This window comes from Halichoerus grypus, chromosome 1 (assembly GCF_964656455.1).
Source record: "Halichoerus grypus chromosome 1, mHalGry1.hap1.1, whole genome shotgun sequence".
Taxonomy (NCBI): domain Eukaryota; kingdom Metazoa; phylum Chordata; class Mammalia; order Carnivora; family Phocidae; genus Halichoerus; species Halichoerus grypus.
This window is the reverse complement of record NC_135712.1, coordinates 91,989,381-92,014,063: the sequence shown is the minus strand read 5'-3', so window position 1 is coordinate 92,014,063 and position 24,683 is coordinate 91,989,381. Positions and strand designations below refer to the sequence as shown.

General features: G+C 42.0%; 1 protein-coding gene across 1 annotated transcript; it reads left to right on the top strand.

The window, feature by feature from the left end:
• The first annotated feature begins 5,457 nt into the window (after positions 1-5,457).
• TMEM212 (transmembrane protein 212) lies at positions 5,458-15,694 on the top strand. Its single transcript, XM_078059105.1, has 4 exons — positions 5,458-5,616; positions 14,003-14,062; positions 15,029-15,352; positions 15,638-15,694. Exons 1-4 carry the CDS (start codon positions 5,458-5,460, stop codon positions 15,692-15,694), a joined length of 600 nt encoding a protein of 199 aa, XP_077915231.1.
• Positions 15,695-24,683: the final 8,989 nt, after the last annotated feature.

Here is a 24,683-nt window from a genome sequence, read left to right as displayed (position 1 = left end):
GCTCCTTGGTGGCCAGAGCACCGATCAGTCATAGCTGCTGTCACGATCTCACTTCTATCTGCAGCCCTTCTAGTCGGTGATTAAACAAGATAGGAGCAGCCTTCCCAAAAGACAGACAATCCCCACAGTAGCCTGTGGGAGGCTGCCTGGTGAGGTCAAGTCTGCCAATAAGAGCATTTCCTTGCAGCTGCAGGGCTTGGGAGAGCAAACTGACAGCGAGCTGCACACGTTTGCTGGTGACACACTTAAGTTGTTTTGCTTTGCAAAAACATGGGAAAATTCTGATAAATTCCAGATGATTGCAAAACACATCCGAGGGTCAGATATACAAAAGGCAGATAACGTCTAAACTAGGTAAGTACAAGCTGATGCACAAATCTCTATTTGGGTCCAAACATCTTGCAGATTGGAAGGCTTTAAATTTGACAATTCCCAGTTCGGGATGATAAAAATTGAACTTTGCTCTCCTTAAACCCCAAGCCATTATGAGAAGAGAGGGTTCACTCAAAGTTGAAGTCGAACAGCTAGTAAAAAGCAGAAGAAAATGTGCATTATGAAGGAGCGTTAGAAAGGTTTTTAAACCAGTAAAGAAATTGGAATAGCTCGAAAGACAAGAGTATATAAACAATACCCATCAATGTGTCTGCAAGAGTGGTTCACCTTCACAGTGTAACCTAACATACCTGTTGCATCGTCCCTATTCGAGAAAGACAGGTGTCATGTTGATGCTAACGGGGGGACAGAGCAGCTTTTCCTTGCACTCCTTACACTGTGACCCACAGGCGTCAATATTCTCGGGGATTATTGAGCCAGCGTGGCTGTATGTCTGTGTAAAAGTTAGACCCTTCGTTTTATGCAGTTCACAAAGCTATTGTTTTTCCTTTTGTTCTCCAGCATTTTAATTTAAAATTTTCAGACTGATAGAAAAGTTGAAAAAAGCATAAAGAACACTAACTTAACTAGTTTCACCAATAGGACATTCTCTTATATAATTATCATGTCATTCATACTCCCAAGATACTCAGCATTGATACACGATTATCTACTATAAAATCCATATTTATTTTTATTTTATTATTTTTTTAAAGACTTTATTGAGAGAGAGAGAGCAGGGGGAGGGGCAGAGGAGGAGAGAGACTCTCCAGCAGACTCCGAGCTGAGCGCAGAACCCGATGCGCGGGCTCGATCCCACAGCCCTAAGATCATGACCTGAGCCGAAATCAAGAGTCGGATGATCAACCGACTGAGGCACCCAGGTGCCCCATAAAACCCATATTTAAATTTCCCCAAATATCTCAGTAATATTTTATTATCTTTCGTGACATGGACAATTTTTGAAGAGTCCAGGCTAGTGCTTTTTAAAGTGTCCCTGTAATCTGAATTTGTCTGATTGTTTCTTTGTGATTAGATTCAGGCTAAACATGTTTGCCAAAAACACTATGCACATGATGGTGTGTGCTGTCCTTATATCCTATCAGGAGGCAGTGATGTCCCTTTGTCCTGGTGTTGGTGATATCAAGTCTGATCACTTGGTTCAGGTGGTGACTTCCATATTTTCCATTGTAGAGCTATCATTTTCCGTTGTGCTTGAAAACGGTTACTGCACTGGGGTTAGCAGAGTGTTAATATTCTAATTTTTCATTCCTTTTTTATGTCTTAGATGGAATCCTTAGTCCTAAACCCGGGTCTTTCTGATGTCAAAGTTCATGCTCTTTCTGCTACAGGAGCTACGTCCCTATACTACGTAAACAAATGAAGCGAGTCACCTGAAGCTGCTAGGACAATAAAGCATTTTCATTTCATCTCTTGTTTAGAGCTCCATTCTCTTTCATCTTGGCAAAGACAGACCCCTTCTGGAACTTTGAAACCTACTTAAAAAAAAAAAAAAAAAAAACCTGAGACTGTAACACATGCAGAGCTATTTCCAGGGCTCACATGTAAAGGAACATATCTAAAGAGGTACAGAGGGCCGCCTGGGTGGCTCAGTCAGTGAAACGTCTGCCTTTGGCTCAGGTCATGATCTCAGGGTCCTGGGATGGAGCCCCACATCGGGCTCCCTGCTCAGCGGGGAGTCTGCCTCTCCCTCTCCCTCTGCCTGCCGCTCTGCTTACTTGTGATCTCTCTCTCTCTCTCTCTCTCTGTGTCAAATAAATAAATAAAATCTTTTAAAAATAAATAAATAAATAAAATAAAGAGGTAGAGAGTGTCCAAATCAGCTTCTCTCCCTCAGTCAGCATCACTGACATATCCCATCTCTTTTGATTACATTTCTTTCTTTTCTTTCTTTCTTTCTTTCTTTCTTTCTTCCTTCCTTCCTTCCTTTCTTTCTTTCTTTCTTCTTTCTTTCTTTCTTTCCTTCCTTCCTTCCTTCTTATTTTTCTTTCTTTCTTTCTTTCTTTCTTTTTTTTTTTTTTTTTTTAAAGATTTTATTTATTTATTTGAGAGAGAGAATGAGAGACAGAGAGCATGAGAGGGAAGAGGGTCAGAAGGAGAAGCAGACCCCCCGCTGAGCAGGGAGCCTGATGCGGGACTTGATCCCGGGACTCCAGGATCATGACCTGAGCTGAAGGCAGTCGCTTAACCAACTGAGCCACCCAGGCGCCCATTCTTTCTTTCTTTCTTTCTTTCTTTCCTTCCTTCCTTCCTTCTTCTTTTTCTTTTTCTTTCTTTCTTTCTTTCTTTCTTTCTTTCTTTCTTTCTTTCTTTCTTTCTTCTTTCTTTCTTTCTTTCTTTCTTTCTTTCTTTCTTTCTTTCTTTCTTTCTTTCTTCTGTGGCAAAGATGGATTGAAGAGTTTGGTGCAACTTCTGCCATTCTTTCCTGAGCAAAGATTGCTGGACCCCCTTGGATAAGAAGGAAGGTAGGGTCTGCAAAGCAACCAGCAAAGACCCTGACTCCACCACCTTCACAGAGGATTGCAGACGTACCTTCCAGCAGTGCCAAAGGGGAAGCAGAGAACCCTGGAGGGGGGCAGGAGGGGGCAGGGGCTCTGTGAGCCTTGCTGGCTGCAGACACTGGGGAACACAGATGACATGGCCGAGCTGAGAGGAAGCCCTGGTCAGAAGCAGAATTATATTTTCTCTTCTTTCCCAGTAGCTGCCCTCCCTAAAAATCTCTATGCTTTAAGGAAATGAGTGCAGACAGATTCCTGCGGGAAGGGGCGGCTGGGAAAACACCCACGGAGAAATCCCTAGCTCTACCTCTGTCCCTTCTCTTCGTTACATTAAGGGGCAAGGACGCTTCTAATCATGAATACACTCCGGTTCATAAGTCACCCCGGCAATGTCAGGGTTAGCCTGTCAGTGTTACAAACACTAAAAGAGCCCCCCCAGATTAAAGCAAAAAATATTCTCCTATGTTTGCCATCTTTGTACTGTTTAACATGAGTATTTCAACAGTCTTTATTTTCCAAACATGCAAACAGAGGAGAGTGATCTGACCCACAGTATATTGACATGTCACGTAGCTATAACCTTGAGATAAAAAGTGAAGGAAAAAGTCAAAACAGCCCAAACCAAATACTAACACAAACAAGTCTTTCTGCAGCCCAGACCCTTTCCCTCTGTCACGAGGGGACTCACTAACATTGGCACAGAGCAACGTGCTGGACACACACAGCTCTGGGTGGGGGCACAGCCTCGGGGCCACAAGTGCCCAGCTGGAAAGTCGGGAGTAGTCATTCATGAATTCAACAAATGTGTGTTAAGTACCTACTCTGGGCCAGACCCAAGTCTAGGTGTTGGCAACAACGTCTTATACATCTAGGGGATGCATAAGGCTTGCAAGGCCTCTACCCTCGTGGAACCTACCTAGTGGCATGAGAAAGAAAGAGAGAGAGAGAATATACTCCCACAGTGTTGAGAGGAGATGGGAAATAATGGCTGTAGCAGAAAGCCTGAGCTGCTTTCCTGGGTCCTGTATATCCAGCAAAGCAATGGCTTCAAAATCGGGGTCACGCGGCGGAATGGCTATTCAAGGTAGAAAGACAGAAAGAAAAAAAAGCAGAGGTTCCGAGAGCAGCTTCCCTCCTCACGGGACATGGAAGGGTCCTTTGGGAGCTGCGTAAGAGACAGTAAGATGCGATGAGATGATGCATAAAAGCAGTAGTAACCACAGTGCCTCTGTCCTTTGCTGAAAGAACTTCAAAGATGGGCCGCCCAGTGTAACAATAGGGAAAGGACGAAGCTTCTTCGCTATGCAGAGCTTGGTGCTGAGCATTTTACATGGATTGCCTCATTTCGTTTTCTCAATCACCACCTGGTGAGATAAACACTAATTTTATTCCCATATGAAGAAACAGACCTAGAAAGGTAAGTAACTTGCCTTTGCCCAAGGACACATACCTGGCAGATAATGGATCCTAGCTCTGTCTCATGCCAAAATCCGTGTTCTAAACCACTGCATTTCTATCCAAAAAATTATTTTTATCATCTCATTTAAGGGAAAAGGCATTAATATTGAACAGGAAAATTATTCAGGTAGCTTCAGAAAGTGGTCTGTGTTTTCAAGATCTTATCTTAGTAGAGGAAAACATGTCCTAATAGTCAAAAGCAAATACGTACCACTTTCTCAAATGCATGAGGAATTAAGAAATAAACTTTGACAGTTGCTTAAATGTACATAAGCCCAACATCTAAAATTTGAATTATGATTCAAGAATGATTAGAGATCCGTATTTTATTCAACTAATAAATTACTCCTCGAAGTTTATTTTACAACTGCATACACTTCCATCTTTGTCCTCTACTTGATAATTGAATTAATAGTAAAATAAGGTAAAGCTGGTCTCATGAAAACAAGACAGAACTCCATAATGAAGCCTATGCTTCTTTGGGAATGAAACCATGTCAAAAATCTTTACCAAAAATTAAAAAAAAATTGTAGTAGAATTGAACTTTGAAAGATGGGGAGAGGTCTTGTTTTTGCTCTAAATCATTTAAATTAGATGTAATGAAAAGTGATCAGAGTGCTTATTTTTACTTTGTTTTGTGGGAAATTGTGCTGGGAATGTGGATCTATTGTGCACAAAGGATGTTGGCTTTATGCTGGAACCACTAGGCAGGTTGAGTTGAGAAACAATTAGCTCAGTCAGCAAGCCTTTGAATCTGATTAAGCCAGGAAGTGGGCACTCCCCACGACAGGGCAGAATGAAGGGAATGGAGGCGGTAATCCAAAACAAGGAACGATTTCTCTCTCTCTCTCTCTCTCTCTCACTCACTCACTCTCTCTCTTAGTAAACTAGTACTAGAATTTATTGTATCAAATTTATGTCAAGGATTATTTCATTACATGTTATTATCTTTGGTGAAACAAATAGAAGCTTGTTTCCAAGTAGATCAACAGTCCACATGTGTCATGGCTACTGTCTCTAAGAAACTTCTGTTTACTGAGGCCTGACATACCCTCATGTTTTGGTAACAAAACATCTTTGAGAGCGAGGACCCAGGTCACAGAGGAAAATGCAGAGCCTATACCAGGCTGCTGGCCGAATTCTCATTTCCCTGGGGGCTCTTAGTGTATTCTCTGGAGTTATCGCTTTCTTCCCTGTCTTTTCTTACAAGCTTTGGTTCACCGGATGGAGTGTCTGGATTGCTTGTCCCATCTGGAATGGAGCTTTGGTAGGAAAATATTTTATTACATATATTGAGAGAATAAGGAAAGAAGGGAGGGAAAGAAGAAAAAGAATACATGTCCTTTTTAGGTTTTCCAACAATACAGAGAAGTCCAAATTCTACAGAAATTAGAATTTACCATAGAAAGTTGATTTCCATTAGTTGCCTCTTAAATGTAGGATCTTTCTTAATATCATTTTATCATTTGTACTATAATGAAATGCTGTTCAAGAAATTCTTAAAAAGCTATTTTAATCTTGTCACCTTGGTATTCTGAGAAATTGGAACCTCTCTTGTGAGATCTGAATTTAGAAAAAAAATGTAAACCATAAAAAATAATGTAAAAATGGGAAACAAAAATAATTTTCAGACTAATGCTTTCACTAGAAACACTGAGGTGTGTTGACGTGATCCAAGATTCGCAAGCCCCAAATCTTAGTTCTCCCACATTTGTCCTCACATGCAACTGTGTGAACTGAAAGTCATTCAAGAAGTTGGGTGATGTACCTCTCGAACGTTGCAGTTCATGAGGAAAGGGTGCGCGGGCCAAGTACAAGTCGGCACCAAGTAGGTGCTCTGTGTCTGCTGACTGAATGACTGCACAAAGGAAGGGTTGGACTGGTACCCCAGCTCTCTGGGTCAAAGGAATGAACACATCTAGCCTTGCAAATTGATGTCTTCCATGGTGGTATGGTTTAAGGGGAGTTACAGAGGCTTCCAACAAATCCTTCTCTCATTGTTCCTGTGATGCCTTACATTCACCATTGGACTCTAGAGAATTTCAGATTTAAAGGCCTTTTGATCTTTAGGAGTTTTCTATTAAAATGTATCCACTCTTGAGAGAGGCAACATTTTAAGTCTTAAAAAAAATCCAGCTTTTACTGGGATATCACCTAAAAGTAAGACCCTAGAACATATAATTTTAATCTACTTATTAAATAAATATGTACTGATAGTCTACTGCATGCTGGAGTTACAATGGTAAACAGACAAACAAACAAGGTCTCAATTTTTTAAAAACTTCATCTAGTGGGGTTCAAGGATGGTGAGTAGATGGGAGAAAACAGAATGGTGGGAATATGGAACTGAATGAGGAAAGTGTGGGATGGTGTTTTTCTTTTTTTCTTTTCTTTTCTAATACATTCTTTTACATCTACCTCCCCAGTCTTGCTCATCTGCTCTTTACCCCATCTCCTGCCTGAAGCCATACGTTCATTCAAAGAAATATTTATTACACATCTACTGGAATGCAAAGATTAGGAAAAACATTTTATATCAGGACCTAGAATGTACATAAGTACATCCCTAAAATTCTCTCTAGGTAAATAGATAGATTTTGATATATACATATAACTAAATCTATATAACAAAAGTTTCACAAAACAATATTTAGCCTTCTGTGTGAAACGACGTCTGATATTTTCTATTCTATTAATTTTTTTTAGTTCTGACTTCAGAACTGACCCAAAGTTTAACAAAACCACAATTCTAGTCCAACTCTGTATCCCTTTTTCTGAATTCTTTGTCTATCCCTGCTGTCTATCATAGAACATTCAACAGATACTGAGATTTGATTAGGATCAAAAATTATTGAATAAAGGTTTGTTCTACACCAAAATCTGTTTTATCAGTTAGACCCAGAGAAATGACAAGATCTGTGTCCGGCACAGATACTTGGTGGCTGTTTGATTCCGAGATTGACAGCATGGGGAATTGGAATCCAAAAGGTAAGACTGAGGAGATGGAGCCTATGTTCACGTCCTGATTCTGACATTCTTGGCATATGGCCAAGAGCAGGACCTTCACTCAGCTAGTTCTTCATTGCTTTTACCTAGAACATGAGGGATTTTGCAGGTAAGAAAGAGAGTCCGTGTGACACTATCTGACCCTAAGATGCTCAGTGAGAATGACCAAATTTGAACAAAGCTTGTATAATAAAGGGCTTCACCAGTTTTAAAGCTCTATACACATGCTAGTTAATACCTTGCCTTTCGTTTGTGCTGTGAGGGAGGAAAACTTCTACCCTCCAGTGCAGGGAGGGTACCCTTCACATGGGGAATTCATTCCCTGCTTTCAGGGGGAGAGAGGAGAGTCAGTGTTCTTCTCGCACCTGTTGTTTCCTAAATAACTTTAATTCAAAATAATCAATATGCTGAAGTCGCATACTTGGGGGCCACTTGTCCTGAATCCCATCAGTGCCCAAGCTCTGTCCAGCCCTTCCTTCCTAATCTCTTGCCATCCGCTCACTTTCCCATTCCATTCCCTGATGAGCAGCAGGGTTTCCCCATCCTGTTACCTCCCAGGACCTCATCTCTACCACCCTTCCCCTCGCTCATTCCATTTCCTTAGCCATCACACGGCCCCTTGTTGTGTTCAAATATTCCAAGGTTTGTTATTTGCCTCAGGGCCTTTGCACTGTCTGTTCTCTGCCTGAAGCCTCTTCCCACACATGGCATGTTCCCTAACTTCCTTTAATTCTTTGAAGACATGTCACTTTCTCCTTGATGCCATCCTTCATTACCCTCATTACCCTATTTAAAATTGTAAATCTCCCCCACACCTGGCGTCCCCAATTTCTCATTCCCTGTTCTATTCTTTTCCCCATGGCCCTTATTACCATCTAATATACTATATAATGTACTTATTCATTGTTTGTTTATACCCCTCCCAAAAAAGTGTATATTATACAAGGGTGGGGATTTTTTTTCTTTTTGTTTACTGCTATACCTGCAGCACTTGGAACAGAGTGAGTCACATACTAAGTGTTCAATAAATATTGTTCAATAAATATGGTTGAATAAGTGAATGAGTCCCATGCTCTGGTGGTACAAAATTTTTCACACCATTGAACTCTGATTAGGTTGCAAGGACTAAAAGTCAAGCTGGTATTTCTACTAAAGTAGGAAAAAAATCCTCAGGAGAAGGAAAGCAATAAGAATGCTCACTCTTTTAATGATGTCTAAGTTTGGAACAATGTGATTTTTTTCTTTTTCTGGTGAGTTTCCTAGTGAACCACAGTTCTATCTGATCGGGGTCAACTTCAAAAGGTCTCTGACTCATTCCACAACCTTCTCTACCACTTTTGTTTGTTTGTTTGTTTGTTTTGTTTTTAAAGATTTATTTATTTATTTGAGAGAGGGAGAGGGGCATGGAGGGCAGGGCAGAGGGAGAGAGAGAGAATCCCAAGCAGACACCCCACTGAGCTCAGGGCCGATGCTCTATCTCACAGCCCTGGGATCATAACCTGAGCCAAAATCAAGAGTCAGACGCTTAACCAACTGAGCGACCCAGGTGCCCCTACCAGTCACTTCTTAAGTTGCCTGCAGAGTGAATCTTCCTCTGGTGGAAAGACAATTTGTACATTTCAATCATATTGATATTTCCTTTTGCAAAAGGCTCCATATCTCTTTTGAGACTTTAAAAGATTTTAGAAGTGATACAGTACTTTGTATTTGTTCAGTGCTTTCATTCCAGACTTTCTAAATTCTTCGCCAATATTGGTCCTCAGACTCTCCTAGCTCTCTTCTGACAGCGACATGATAAGCAGATTTCCTACAATTTCTGAACTAGGTTATTTAAAGGCATCAGCTGCTAGAAAGTATGCAGCGAGGAGATTCAGTGCCTTAAGGACTGGGCTCCACTTGAATCCTGGAGAACGTGGCTTGGCAACTCCAGTGACTTAATGGCAGGCAGCAGTGCTGCACCCAGAATCCTGCTGGAGACAGGAACTTGGGAGAAAGGCCCCAGTGCCCTGCTCAGTCACAGAAGGGACTTGATTATACCAACACTCGAGCCTTTTACAGCTTCAACAGTCCTATGATTGCCAAACACCTGATGGCCAATTTTCCACTTGGATAGCCTAAATTTCTTTTTTTTATTATTTTTAAAGATTTTTATTTATTTACTTGAGAGAGAGAGGTGGGGGGCAGAGGGAGAGGGAGAAGCAGACTCCCCGCTGAGCAGGGAGCCTGACACGGGGCTCGATCCCAGGATCCCGAGATCATGACCTGAGCTGAAGGCAGACGCTTAACCGACTGAGCCACCCAGGTGCCCCTAGATAGCCTAAGCTTCTTTAAGCTCGGCTTCTCCCCCCAAAATCATATCACCACCAAAAGCAATGATTTCTTCTCCTGACTTTCCTGGTTCTGAACCCAATTTCAAACCCTAGGGTGACTTTTGACTCAATCCTTCCCTCCAAACTGGTGCTTCTCAAACTGTAATGTGCATATGAATCACCTGGGGATCTTGTCAGAATGTATACTCCGATTCAGTAAATCTGGGCTGAGGCCTGAGACTCTGCCTGTCTCACAAGTTTCCAAGGGATGCCAATGCTGCTGGTCCTAGGACTGTGCTCTGGGCAACAGTGCCCTAAACCAACCTACCCTCAGCCCCACTCCTACCCCACCGCATCCAGTCCATTGCCAGCTAACTTTTATTTTTCCTGTGAAGCATATCCCTGTGCATGCTTTCCTCTCATTCTCACTGTGAACCACCTCCCCCTCAACTCCTTATCACTTCCCACCCCCACCCAGGTCTTATGCCTAGATAACCTCAATAGCCAAACTGTGGGAACCCATTCATTAACGAGTTATAAAATCAATCTATTGGGTAACTAGCAGCATTTATAAAACATGGATAGGATAGAATAGAATAGAATAGAATAGAATAGAATAGAATAGAATAGAATAGAATGGAATAGAATAGAATCAGAGTGTATCACACATAATAACGGTATTATGATTTTGGTTAGATATAAAATTTAACTTGGCCATGATGCAAAATATATTTCTTGCTATGGATAGAGGTTTAAAAAAAAATTGGGGGGGGGGGGGCGCCTGGCTGGCTCAGTCGGTGGAGTGAGCGACTCTTGATCTCAGGTTGTAGGTTTGAGTCCCACACTGGGTGTACTTAAAAAAAGGTAAAATCTTGAAAAAAATAATAGTAAAGAAAAAAAATTTGTTTCCAGTTTGAAGACCAAGTTCCTACAGAGACACCTAGGCCTCCCTGCATCCCCACCCAACATGCACGTGACGACAGGCTCATCTTTCTAAACCTCTGCTGCGTCAGTAAGGCTCCTTCTTCAAGAACCTTCAATGTTGCTTCATTGTCCAAAGTTCAGATATGTTAGCCTGAATTTCCAGGCCCTTCTCGACCTGGCCTCATGTGGCTTTCAAGCCTGATTTCTTACTCATTTGTGCCCAGAACCAGCCCCGCCCCCCATCTGGGCGCCTGTCTCACTGTCCCCCCCAGCTTGGCTGCTATGTTCCCACCTTTGCACATGTTACTTGAGCTGCCCAGACTGCTCTTCCCTCTGCCATCATCTCCCGCTGAAATCACATCCACCCTCCAAACCTGCTTCGGCTCCTGTTTCCCCCATGGTGCTTTCATCAGCGATCCTTCCCCCAGAAGTGGTATCTTGTCACTGGACTCTTGTTGCACGGAAAGCACTCACTCTTCTTGCCGCATTTGGTGGGCGTTCTTCTAAGTGCATTACTTTCACATCTGGACTGTAAATTCCTGTGGAAGTTGGAACCATTATATCTATAATTATTACTTGGTGAGCTTGCTCATCCAATTTAGCCTCTCTGTGCCTCGTTTAAAAAGTAGGAGGAAATCTCCATCATTGTAAGGATTAAATGAGTTAACACATGTCAAGTGTTTAGTGTCGTGCTTGGCATACAGTAAGCACTCAGTAAATGTTAATTGTTATGACGCTGTCTGCACAGTGCCTATCACATCCCTTGATCGTAGTAGACCCACAATAGATGTTTGTAAGTGAATAAATTAGGGCATATTAAAATTATTCCTCTACAAGTTTCTATTTCTGTTGTGACTGCTCCCCACTTCCTTCAATTCATCTGCTTCTGGGAACTGCGTTCTTTACGTGGGCAATTTAAAGATTCAGTGGGAGGGCTCACAATTATCCCATGCAATTAGAGTGTTAGCAGCTTCTCTTGCAAAACCCAAGTCCCAGGAACTGCCCCGTGGAGCAGAAACCTAGCCTGTCAGAAAGAGCTGAGGGAGGAGAGTGCAGGAGGGGGGCCTTCCTTCCAAGCACCTCCTCCTGGTCCTTCCTGAAACCTGAGTGCCCCGCTGTACCCAGCTCTTGTCTCTCAGACACTGCCTCTCCCATTTCCTTTTCCCACTTGACTTCTCTTCCCTACCCGCAAAACTCTTCCTTTTACATTCTTTTCCCTCTCCCTCTCTAAGTAATAATGTTTTTAAAAAGAAAAGCGGGTGCCTGGGTGGCTCAGTCAGTTGAGTGTCACATTCTTGGTTCTGGGCTCAGGTCATGATCTCAGGGTGGTGATATGGAGCCCAGCATCCGGGCTACGCACTCAGCGGGGAGTCTGCTGGAGACTCTCTCTCCCTCTGTCCACCCTCCCCCCACCCCTGCTCACATGTATGTGTGCTCTCTCTCAAATAAATACATAAATACATAAATATTTTTAGAAAAAGAAAAGAAGAAAAAAGAAAAGAAAGCAAGAAGAGGGAGGCTGTGACTCAGGGGACACCTCGCCCTCTGGCTCACAGGCACCGGACGGGGTTGGGGGAGGAGCACCAGGAAAGATGGGTGTGCTTGCTCCTGAGCCACCACCGTCCACGGGGTGGATTTCACAAGTTACTGAATGGCATTCATACACCAGCCTACTCCATGAAAGATCTTTTCGAAGTTTTGTGTAAACAAAGCAAAATTCAAGCTGGCAGCTACAACAGAAATAACAGGCCACTGCAATCCTGCAGCATTTTTCAACTTTTGAAAGGAAAGCAACGGTTCGTGCTAAAGTAGTTAAGGCAACCTGGAATCTAAGCATCTAATAATGCCAGCTATCTGCTTGGAGTTACACCAGCAGAGGAGTGTCTCTTTTGCTTTTCTCTTGTTTGATCCAGTGTTTCTCTCTCAGAGGAGTGACGTGTCAATCGAGAGGGCCTTGCCTCTGAAGGCAAAGACCGGCCCCAGGCTCAGCATCAGTGCTCAGTGGCTCTTCATAATTCTCCTGTTTTGTTGTGCTGCTGTTGCTGCTGGCTTAACCTCCACAGGCTCCCTTGGAAACTTTCCTCCTGCAGAATCAAGCCAACCTCCTCTGACTACAGATGGTTCTGTTTTTCTCCACTGGAGTTTTATGGTATGGCAATGCCACGTCTGGAATTTCAGACTTAGCTACACGAGAAGTTCTGTGTGAGCGGACATGTGTGTGCTTCTCCCCGCCGCCCCCCCCAAATTCTCTAAGTCGGACATTCAAAATAAAATATGCCAGGAAAATGAAAAGCTGAATCTCAAAAAAACAAAACAAAACAAAACAAAAATACCAAATACCACTTCCAACAACAACAACAACAACAAAAACCCAGGCTGGACACAGAAGCTACAAAAACAACATACCACAAAACCGCATTAGTAGAAACTGATTTTTTTCCCCTTAAATTTATTGATGCTATACATACAGTCATATTTATTTCTCTGTTAAAAACCTAATTTGTAACTACTTTTAGTGCTTCCCTCATTCTATATCTTGTTTCAGGCATATCTCTTTCTAGTTTTCTCTCTTAACTTCAAAACATTCCTTGACCAGGAACAAATGATTTATGGGTAGGGAATAAGTGGTTTCCAGGCTCAGTGACCACAAAGGTCTCCTTCATCAGACTCGGAGCTGAGTTAAAGATGAGCCCAGAATTTTTTTTTTTTCATTATATATTGCTCAGTTCTGGTGACACCATTCCCTCTTTAACTATTTTCATTCTGCACTTTGGGTCTCTTTCCCTCAAAGGAGACTTAAAAAAAAAAAAAAAAAAAACCTCTTGAAAAGCTGGACACCACTGCACCCAGAACGATTAATGTCCCACCATGCATTCACTCTAATTATAATCTTTGTTACTTGAGAAACAGGAATCGCATATTTGCATCCCACCAGCAGGCTGAGGCTGCAGAATCTCAAAAGAAAAGCAGAAAGTAAAAGATAACGCCGTTGCTGGGCAGGATTTCAGGGTTCTATGACATGTTTCCTTTCCGGTTCCTCCCACTTGTAATTTTAGCAATTTGTGAGAAAGATGAATAGTAGACAATGAATCAAAATAAAACATACGGCAAGGGTTATAAAGCCAAGCTTTTATGCCAGTGACACCTTACCTTACTAGTGAAGGTTATAATTGTGATGGCAAAGGCAACACAGAAAATCAAAAAATGAGCTTGTATGAATCATGTCTATATGACATTGATGGCTTCTTGGCCTCATTGTCATCCCAGATGAGGAGGAGATCTGAGTCATAAACCCATTTAGCCATTTGCTGTTCTTTCTAGTTCATAACAAAGTTGTCAAACTGTGAGACAGGTTGAACTCTTTCCAGAGGTACATTCTATCACGGATGTTATTTTTCCATCTCCCTCTCACAGGCCATCATGACTGGTATACTTCTGCTGTTGGCTCACAAAGAGTGGACCAAGAGATATCTGGTAAATATATAGACATCGAGTAGGATGGTTGAATAGGTTTGAAGGTCAAATCTCTACAAGATGGAACATAGAGAACTTGACTACCAATTATCATTGAATTCTGTCTGACTGATGCCTTACTCTGATGGATTTCAGTAATAAACTAGGTTTTAAATGAATAATTTTAATCTGATTTCTTCTCCAAACATTTTCTACAAGCTCCTGTGATTATTGTAAATAAGTGTTCCAGTTTGGAGACAACACAACATTAATGCTCCTGAATTTCATTTTGAATAAATGGATCTATAGGCTCTTCTGTTTTTAAGCATGTATTTTAAAGGTTCAACTGCTCAGTTTGGGATCTCCTTCCAGTGTCTCTGTTACTTCTCCCCCCCCACCCCAAAAAAGGGTGAAAAGTCTATGATATCTTGCATATCAATAGTGTGAGCCAAGTAATCCCATGGTATAGAAAGACTACCTTGATCTGATCATAGATCTTCCCATGGCTCAAACTTTAATGTACGTGTGGATCACCTGGGAATCTAGTTAAAACGCAAAGTCTGATTCAGTAGATCTGGGTGACCTGTGAGATTCTACATTTCTAACAAACTTCCGGGGATGTCAGTGCTGCTGGACCATAGACCATGCCCTGATTAGCAAGGTGCTAGGATAAGGCAAGGATTCTGTGTACTCATGTTTGTTTTTCCCACCCCAGACTGGCTGTCAACATATGATAGAAGAAAAACAAACACATGTTTGCTGAGTGGAATTCATTTCAATTTTGGCCCAGTTGGCTGATATGTTATTCCCCCATATTGTAGATTCAAGAGGAGAACGAAATGGCCTAAAAGAGAAAGTTGTAATGCATTTCTCCTTAGCTTCCCAGTAAAAGAGATTAATACCTGACATCTTCTTTCTTCGTATTGCTGAGAAGCTTTTGAAGAATTCAGTTCCCAAAGTAACAATTTGTTTTTGCTTTATTTTCAGTGGGAAACTAGTTTCACCTTTGTGATTCTGAGCATGATGGGATGTCCACTTCATTTTGCAGTAGCCTTGGAATCTGCTCTCCTTGGCCCATATTGCTTCTACTCATTTTCAGGGATAGCAGGAACCGATTACCTTGGTTATGCAGTTGCCTTTCCTTTTCCATATGCAAACTTCCCATCAGCTTGTGTGGACCCACCACACTATGAAGAGTACCACCTGACACTTCAAGTCTTCGACCTGTGCCTGAGCTTTGCCATGCTCTGTGTGTCCCTGACAGTATTCATCAAGCTTTCTGCAGGACTTATCTGGAAGAGACACTTACATGTAAGTTTCCAGAAAGGGGGAACCCATTCTTATTCCATCCTGAATGCTAAAATTGGAAGTCTGCCATATTAGTACTTAATCTGCCTCTCTTATTTATCACTGTGTCTTCTATAACCAAAATTTTCCCACCCTTTTTACTTCTGCCCCAGCAGAGAGGCTGATATATACCAACATCAAATTTAGCTTTCTAACTTTTTCCCAGATGGCTAAGAATAATATTGATAATATGATAGTAATAGAAATACGAACTGGATGTTTACTCTCAGTGTTCTTCCCATTTTACAGACTGAGGCTAAAGAGTTTATGAAACTTGCCCAAGGTCACACAGTTAATGAACAGTAGGGCCAGATTCAGAACCCAGAGCTATTTCTCTTAACAGACCAGATATATCCTGGGCCCTCTTGTCACCCACCTTATACCCTCTCTCTTCTGCTAGATCATCAAGATGCATTGTTCTGACCTCAAGGAGGGTTAGAACAGAACCACTGGGAGTGATTTCTGATTCCAAATTCCTATGTCTGATACTGGGTCACTCCATTGTGAGTTGCACAGCCTCCTCCTGGAGAGAGATATTTCCCACAACAAACTCTTATACTGGCTTTACGATTCAAGTTAGTATTATATTAAGGTCAGGTGAATTTGGGTTACGTTAGCCAATTTTTTTTTTCCAGTTTGATCCTACCAACACAAATCAGCAAAGCTAGAAGACAAGAACTTGGCACTCTCGATACCTTTTGTGGTCAGTCTTGTCCTCTTCAACTTCTACATAAGTCTGCAAAGGAAATCCTGTACATTCTTAGGAACAGAGTTGATTTTGCAAGGAGGCCTCCTGAGAATTGAGGCTAGCGGAGTGCCGTACTGCCAGTGCATCTAGAAGTTTAGAATGTGAGATTTCCCCCTGTAGGGACCATCCCAACTTCCTAGAGCCCTTTGTTAAAAGGAATATAAACCCAGGAAAACCACACATTAAAGCATCGGCTACCCATAACCCCTTGGCATGGATAGCGAATCAGACATCCAGCTGCCATCTTGGGCATGACACCCAAGATTTAACATTGGATGGAAGTCAGAGAGAAAAGAATGAAAAAGTATCTGCAGAGCTTGGTAAGTCAGCCTCTTGGAAACCCAATAGTGAGGCCACCTAAAGTGCCTGGAAAGAGAAAATATTAATTGAAAACAGAGCAAAGTTCCCCAAGTTCAGAATTTTGCCTTTGCCCATCTTGCTCAGAGTAGTTTCTTGGTGTGTGATTTCTAAACTAGGTATAGGACCCAACACAACTACAACATGTTTCTCAAAGTGGATCAATGACATCAGAATCACCCATGGTTCTTGTTAAACCATATGTCTGGCTTCCGTCCTGGCCCATTCTTATGGCAGAAACTCTGGGTTGAAGGCAGGGAATATGCATTTTTAACACATGCCCCAAGAGATTCTGGTGAAAATTCTCTTCCTAGCACAGGATTCTCTTAGTGTAACTTCTGGACAGAATCTCCATTTTCCCACCTGCATAAAATGCAACAGTAGTTTGGGTGAGAGTTCTCGATAAATTTAATAAACAGCAAATCTTCGGTGAGCGTTTTTGGATGACTTGAAACCATGTAATCCATGATGGTGGCAGATCATGTTTCATTAGCAAGGATGAGTAGCTGACATAATGGGATATGAATTTTTGTATTAATAAATACACCACTGCCCCCAAGGAGCACGTGTAGCTTGCACAAACCTTTGTTACTATGTGGGGCACCTTGGTGGTTCAGTCGGTTAAGTGTCTAACTCTTGATTTCGGCTCAGTTCATGATCTCATGGGTGTGGGAGAGAACACCACATCAGCTCCACACTCAACATGGAGTCTGCTTAAGATTCTCTCTCCCCCTCTGCCTCTGCCCCTCCCCCCACTTGTGCTCCCTCTCTCTCTCTCTTTCTCTCTTTCTCAAAATAAATAAGTAAAATCTTAAAAAAAAATCTTTGTTGCCATGTTACCATGTAGAAATAGCTACATGAGGCACAATTTCCAGCAGTGAAATAATGTATTGTTTGTCAAAATTCTAGAAAACACACAACTTTCTTAGAAGAAATAGCAGATCACTTGTTAAGATATAGAATTCTACATGGTGATTCTGCATTTAATGAGCCTCCATATTGTTATATTGTTAGGTTCCCTTCAGGCTGAAAGAGATAAGTAATATTTTTATTTTTTATTTATTTTTTAAATGTTTTATTTAAATTCAATTTAGTTAACATATACTGTATCATTAGTTTCAGAGGTAGAATTCAGTGATTCATCAGTTGCATACAACACCCAGTGCTCATTACTTCAAGTGCCCTCCTTAATGCCCATCACCTATCAGGAAACTCAAGAGCTATGAAAATTTGTAAAAAAGAAAAAAGTGATAGTTTGATGGAAGATTTGGAGGAAATTGTAATTGTATTGCATTATAGAACAAAATCATTTTTTCCTCAGCTCTGTAATAGTCTATATTATGATGGAAAATATTCACTTCTAAGAATTTTCCTGTAAGTTCAAAAACATGTTTCCAGAAATAAATCAAACACTCCCTTAGGAATCACCATTCATTTTGTCTCTGCTCTCTGTGTCTTTTCATTTTAGGAAAATTAAAGTCATCTTGCATCCCAGTCAGCTCAAGCAGTTATAACAAAATACCATAGACGTGGTGGCTTAACCAACACATTTATTTCTCTCAGTGCTGGAGGCTGGAAGCTCAAGATCAAGGTACCAATATGGTCGGTCTTTGGTGAGGCCTCTCTTCCTGGCTTGTGGACAGTCACCTCACTGTGTGCTCACTTGGCCCTTCCCGTGCCTGCTCCTGGACAGAGAAGATCTCTGTGCTCTTCTTATAAGGGCACTTATCCCATCATGGGGGTCTCATCCTCATGACATCATTTAACCCTAATTATCTCCCAAATGACTCACCTCCAAAGACCATCCCAGTGGGGATTGGGGCTTTAACATATGGATTTGGGAGGGAGACACTAACAGCTGATAGCATCTCATTGAAGGTCACACAGTGTTGGTGTGTGAGCATGCAGTCAGCTGGTACCCAACCAAAACCACAGTGAGAAATGCTTGAAAGAGGCATAAAGGATGTAATGATTTTGATAAAAAATTTATATGCGTGCTACAGACTGAATGTTTGTGTCTCTGCAAAATTCCTTAACCCCCACTGTGATAGTATTAGGAGGTAGGGCCTTTGGGAGAGAATTAGGTTTAGTGAGGTCAGGAGGGCAGAGCTCCCATGATGGGATTAGCTTCCATGAGGCCCTTATGAGAAGATGAGGAGGACAGAGTTGTCTCTCTCCACCATGTAAGGAGACAGCAAGAAGGTGGCCATCTGCCAAATAGGAAGAGGGCTCTCACCAGACGCTGAATCCGCAGACACCTTGATCTTGGCCTTCCAGCCTCTAGAACTGTGAGAAATGTTCATTGGTTAAGCCGCCCAGCCTATGGTAGTTGGTGATAGCAGCCCCAGCTAAGACCGCAAGCCCTTCCAAGTTTCCATCCTGACCCAGGACGGAAAGAGAGGGAACTGGAAAAGGAATATGAGCCCCCCACGCGAGGCTCCACGCAACACGCTGAAGTGACCTTGTCAGCTCAGGACTCAGTGCAGGGGGCAAAGAGCACCGCATAGGATTAAGTTGAGAAAGCAAAATGCAAAACAACCATAGCCAAAATTGTCTACATTCTTGGTCCAGTAAGTAATAAAGTGATGGGAAAGGAAAGAATTGGGACACCAGACGTGCCACAGCTGTCTCCTGCAGCTACTCTGTCCCTCCTCCACGGAATGGAACGACTCCGGCTCTGTCTGTTTTCCTTTCATTATTCATTGTTATGTTTGGGGTTTGCCTTTTTTTTTTTTTTTTTGATGAAAGGGGAAAGAAAATATTTTCCCCTTATCATGTGATACAGTGGTTTTCTTCTTTTTTTTCAATGAATTGAGAAATATTTACTTCCCATAAAAGATGGAGGTAAACACTTTAAACAGTTCAAAAACATATGAGGACAGAATATTTATCAGCGGATGAGCCTCTTCCTCCAAACAAAAGACAAATTTGCAGAAATGCACTGGCTCCAAATCTTCTAGCAGATATACCCTGTATCATTAGCAAAACAAAGGTGTTTTGAAACAGATTCATCTATGACTCTCATCCTAAAGGTCTGAAACCTCATGTGGGGCTTTAGCAAGTTCTCTCCAGTGCTTCTGGGAACTAAATCCCCTCGGGGAGATTCAAGTAAACCTCAAGCAGGACCACACAACAGTCAGAATCCACTGTATTTCCTTTATGTGGTCTTTTCGAAGTGGTCAACAGGAAACTCGGAATCTAGGAAAATAATTGCAATTCAGGGCATTAGCATTCCCTTTATCTCATTAGGTCATCTGGAATGATAATGGTGGTGACATGAGCCTGGGTAGGAGCAGGGTAATTGTAGGTGCTATTTATTGGGCAGTTACTACTTGTCAGGTGCTTTACCTCCTTCCTTCCTCACAACCTTGCAAAGCTCATCAGCCCCGTTTCACAGATGACGACACTGAGTTAGTCAGACGGAGTTAGGATTCGCTCCCAGTCTCAAAGGGTCTGGAGGCCAGGCTCCTCACTGCTCGCCCACACCTCACAGTGTTTCTTCAGCTTTACAGACTCCAAGTCGTTTTGCATAGCATGCATTTTGTGGACAGCCTTTCTTATGTTTCTCACAGACAAAAATTAACTCATATATTAGAAATGGAAGCTATTTTTTTCCCAGGATATTTTCATTTCATTTAATCAGTGAGACCACACCACGGGTGATAGCAACTTAACGAAGAGAGGAAATGAGACCAAAGTGTCTATTGTGATGTATGAAAATAAGCTTGATATTTTGTCAGAGCAGAAGCAATAGGTGAGGAGGTAACAGAGCAACTGCTTTTTGTCAGTTTTTACTTTGTAATCATTGTGAACATCAACATATTTTCCTTTTGACGTTCAGTCAGTTTAATCTTTTAATATAAAATATCCTACTGGGTTTTTTTTCCCCTTGCTTCTTACTTTTAATCTAAAATGGTATTATTATGGGGCACCTGGGTGGCTCAGTGGGTTAAGCATCTGCCTTCAGCTCAGGTCGTGATCTCAGGGTCGTTGGATCGAGTCCCGCATCGGGCTCTCCGCACAGCGAGGAATCTGCTTCTCTCTCTCTCTCTCAAATAAATAAATAAAATCTTTAAAAAAAAAAAAAACTACACGCACAAGAAATTTTGGCTTTATAAAAGGGCAGAAACTTGAGTAGAAATCAGAAGCCTCCATTCTCTATAATCATATAAATTCAGTTTCAACAAAGAAAACTGAATTAATACTAGTGAATATTTCAGAATGGCCATAATGGTGCTAATATGTGAACACAAAACCATTTAGGAAAATAACAATGTTGGTTGGACAGTTTGCACTGTATTAATTAACCAGGAGAATATGCGGTGGTTGTTACTGGGTGTTACTGGATTCATTCCCCCAGGAAAGAAGAGATAGACACAGACGAAGTAATTAGGGTAAAACACAATGAAGGCCATGAGGGGTGAGGAATGACACAAGGTCACTTCCCCTCCCAGACTGGCCCTACAAGCCAGGGACTGTGGACAAGGCAGAGGTTCACCCCTGCACGTATCGGTAGTTGTGGATTTGAGCTTCCTCATCTCAAAGACCACGGGGCTTGGCCAGGCACATCCAAAGACCTTTCCATCTCTGTCTCAGTCTGTGATTTTCTTTCTTTCTTCCTTCTTTCCTCCCTTTCTTTCTTTCTTTTAGATTGTATTTATTTGAGAGAGAGCACAAGCAGGGGGAAGGGCAGAGGGTGAGGGAGAAGCAGATGCCTCACTGAGCAGGGAGCCCAATGCAGGGCTCAATCCCAGGATCCTGAGATCATGACCTGAGCCCAAGTCAGATGCTTAACCAACTGAGCCACCCAGGGGCTTCTCCGTCTGTGATTTTCAAATAAAACTTTATTCCACTGGAGAAGATTAACATTTAGAAGAGAGGACTGTTTGTAGCAAGGAGTGGCTCTTTTCTTGTCCTAAGCCATGCCCATGTGTCACTGGGGTACATCACACTGCCTTTACTCTGCTAGCTCAAGAAGTAATATATGCCAATTGTATTACTCAAGCAAGACGGGTATGAGAGTTGTTACACAGATCACTTTAATCACTTTAGAAAAACAACTTTCTTTGCTCAATATTCAATCTGTCGGCACACCTGCATGACTCAGTTGGTTAACCATCCCACTTTTGATTCTGGCTCAGGTCATGATCTCAGAGTCTTGGGATCAAGCCCCAAAAAGAGCTCTGCACTGGGCGTGGAACCTGCTTAAGATTCTCTCTTTCCTCCTTCTCCCTTTGCCCTTCCCCACTTGCACTCTCTCTAAAAAAAAGAAAAAAATTCAATCTCATATCAAACCAACCAGAATTGTCTTGTTGGTTGTCTTTCTTTTTTAATTATTCAAGTATAATTAACATACAGTTATATTAATTTTAGGTGTATGATATAATGATTCAATAATTCTATACATTTCTCTGTGCTCAGCAAGAAAGTGTACTCTTTGTACTCTTGATCCCCTTTATCTACTTCACCCATTCCCCCACCCATCTCCCCTCTGGTAGCCACCAGTTTGTTCTGTGTTTAAGGGTCTGTTTTTTTCATTTGTCTCTTTTTTTTGTTTGTTTCTTCTGTTTCTTAAATCCAACTTATGAGTTATATTGAATGGTATTTGTCTTTCTCTGACTGACTTATTTCCCTTAGCATTATACCCTCTAGATCCATCTGTGTTGTTGCAGAACTTACCATTATATTTCTAAATAAGTATGGAGCTTAAAACTCCAATTTATTTGCAAAAACATTGTTCCAAATTTTTTTTCTCTTATTTCATATAACTAATCTAGTGTCATGGATGAAAAAGAAAGCTGCTGGGGCTCCTGAGTGGCTCAGTCAGTTAAGCGTCTGCCTTCGGCTCAGGTCATGATCCAGGGTCCTGGGTTTGAGTCTTGCATCGGGCTCCTTACTCAGCGGGGAGCCTGCTTCTCCCTCTGCCTGCCGTTCCCACTGCTTGTGCTCTCTCTCTCTATCAAATAAATTAATAAAATCTTTAAAAAAAGAAAAAGAAAGCTGCTACTTAAAGCAATAGAATTACTAGGTACTGGATGGTAATTAGTACTTATTTGACAAGAGGAGTATCTTGTGTTCACTAGTATGTGACTTTCTCCTTGTCATGGGTTGAGGAATATGGCTCCAAAGCCCTAAATACAACATTCATTATTTATACTTGCCTCTCAACATTTATTGAGCATATATTATGTGCCAGATACTGTGCTAAGGGCTAAAGGTAGAGACAGAAGGATGAACAAGACATAGTCTGGTCCTCCATTGACTTATAGGAATTGAGGGAAATGTCACCTGGGCCATGAGGACCAAGAGCCCAGATGAGGAATAATGAAATTTGAATTAGATAGTGTTAGTAAGCATGGAGAAGAGGTGGTACATTTGAGAGATATTTAGAAGGTTGAATCAGCAGCACCTGGGTGGCTCAATCTTTAAGCATCTGCCTTTGGCTCAGGTCATGATCCCAGGGTCCTGGATCGAGTCCCACATCGGGCTCCCTGCTCAGCGGGGAGTCTGCTTCTCCCTCTGCCCCTCCGCCCTACTCATGCTCTCTCTCATGCGTGCTCTTTCTCTCTCTCGCAAAAATAAATAAATAAAATCTTAAAAAAAAAAAAATAGAAGGTAGAATCACCAAGATTTAGTAGCAGTTAGCATGTGGGACAAGGAAGGAGCCCAGGGAGATATAAAGGGGTTTCTTGACTATGAGAGACAAGACAGAGTGATTGGATTTAATCTGTGACTCCCACTCTTGTCACTTAGGGTTAATTCAGTTTCACATCTCATCATTAATAAAAAGCCATTTTAAGAACCTAATAGAAGGCATCAAGAGGATTCTTGCCTGGGATTCTAGCCAGTGAGGTACTGAAGCTTGCCACAGGACACTTTACGGCTTTAGCTGGTCATGCATCAGATATAAATGAAGCCTTGCTTTGAGTTCATAATAAACCTTGTGCTGAAGAGCATGGGCTATAAGACAGTTTCAATCGAGGCCATATTTAACAACTTATCTCTTCTTTTCTTCTACTGATGTTCCCATGGCAAAGATTGCCAATCAATGACCTGTACATAGCCAAGCCCAGTGGAATCTTTTCAATCTGTGTTTTCCTTGACCTCTCCACAGCCTTTGAAACTATTGACCGCTTTCTTCATGAAATCCTCTCCCCTTTGACTTCCACACACCATTTTCTTTGGTTTTCTTCCTTCTCCAAGGCTTTTCCTCCTCAGTCTATCTGAAGACTCCTTTGCTCTGTTCACTCCTTAAAGTCTGGTGGCCTCGGTTATCACCTTTGGGCTGGTACCTCACACTTCCATATTTATAGCCCAGTCCATTCTCCTGCTCTATTGAGCTCTACATCGGACTATTTTCTGGACACTCTCCTGGGTGTCCCACAGACACATCAAACTCAAGTTGTTTATAATGGAGCCGATCATCTCCTTGTCCCTAACACCTGCTCGTCTTCCTGTGCCTCCAGCTCAGTTGCCAGCACTCATGACACTCAGGACAAGCTCATGACCCTAAGACTAGAGTCATCCTTGACTCCTCACACCTGAGTTGATCACCATATCCTGGCAACTGCACCTCTTAAATATTTATTCACTGTGCCCCCCTTTCTCTGTACTGACCAGGGTGGCCCTGATTCAGCCCTCCATCTTCTCTCACTCATACATCTTTGCTTCCAATCTTGTCTTTCTTTTTTGTTTTTTTAAAGATTTTATTTATTTATTTGACAGAGAGAGAGACACAGTGAGAGAGGGAACACAAGCAGGGGGAGTGGATGAGGGAGAAGCAGGCTTCCTGCTGAGCAGGGAGTCTCATGTGGGGCTCGATCCCAGGACGCTGGGATCATGACCTGAGCCAAAGGCAGACGCTTAACGACTGAGCCATCCAGGCGCCCCTCCAATCTTGTCTTTCTTAAGAAGTATCCTCCACAGAAGCTCTAGAACGAGCTCTCTCAAGTTCAAATCTGCTCTTATTACTCCCCTGCAGAGTGATAGTAATAGTATAAGGAATAACTATTATCTTATGTTAATAGTATAAGTAATAAATATTATCTTATTACATCCTTCTGTGGCTCCCGTTAACACACAAAATACAGCCAAGCTCCTTTACGTGACATTCATGTGGGTGCAGCTCCTCTCCAAGAATATGGACTGACTAAGGTGAGCAGAAAAGGTGGGACTGGGAGTGTGGGGGTC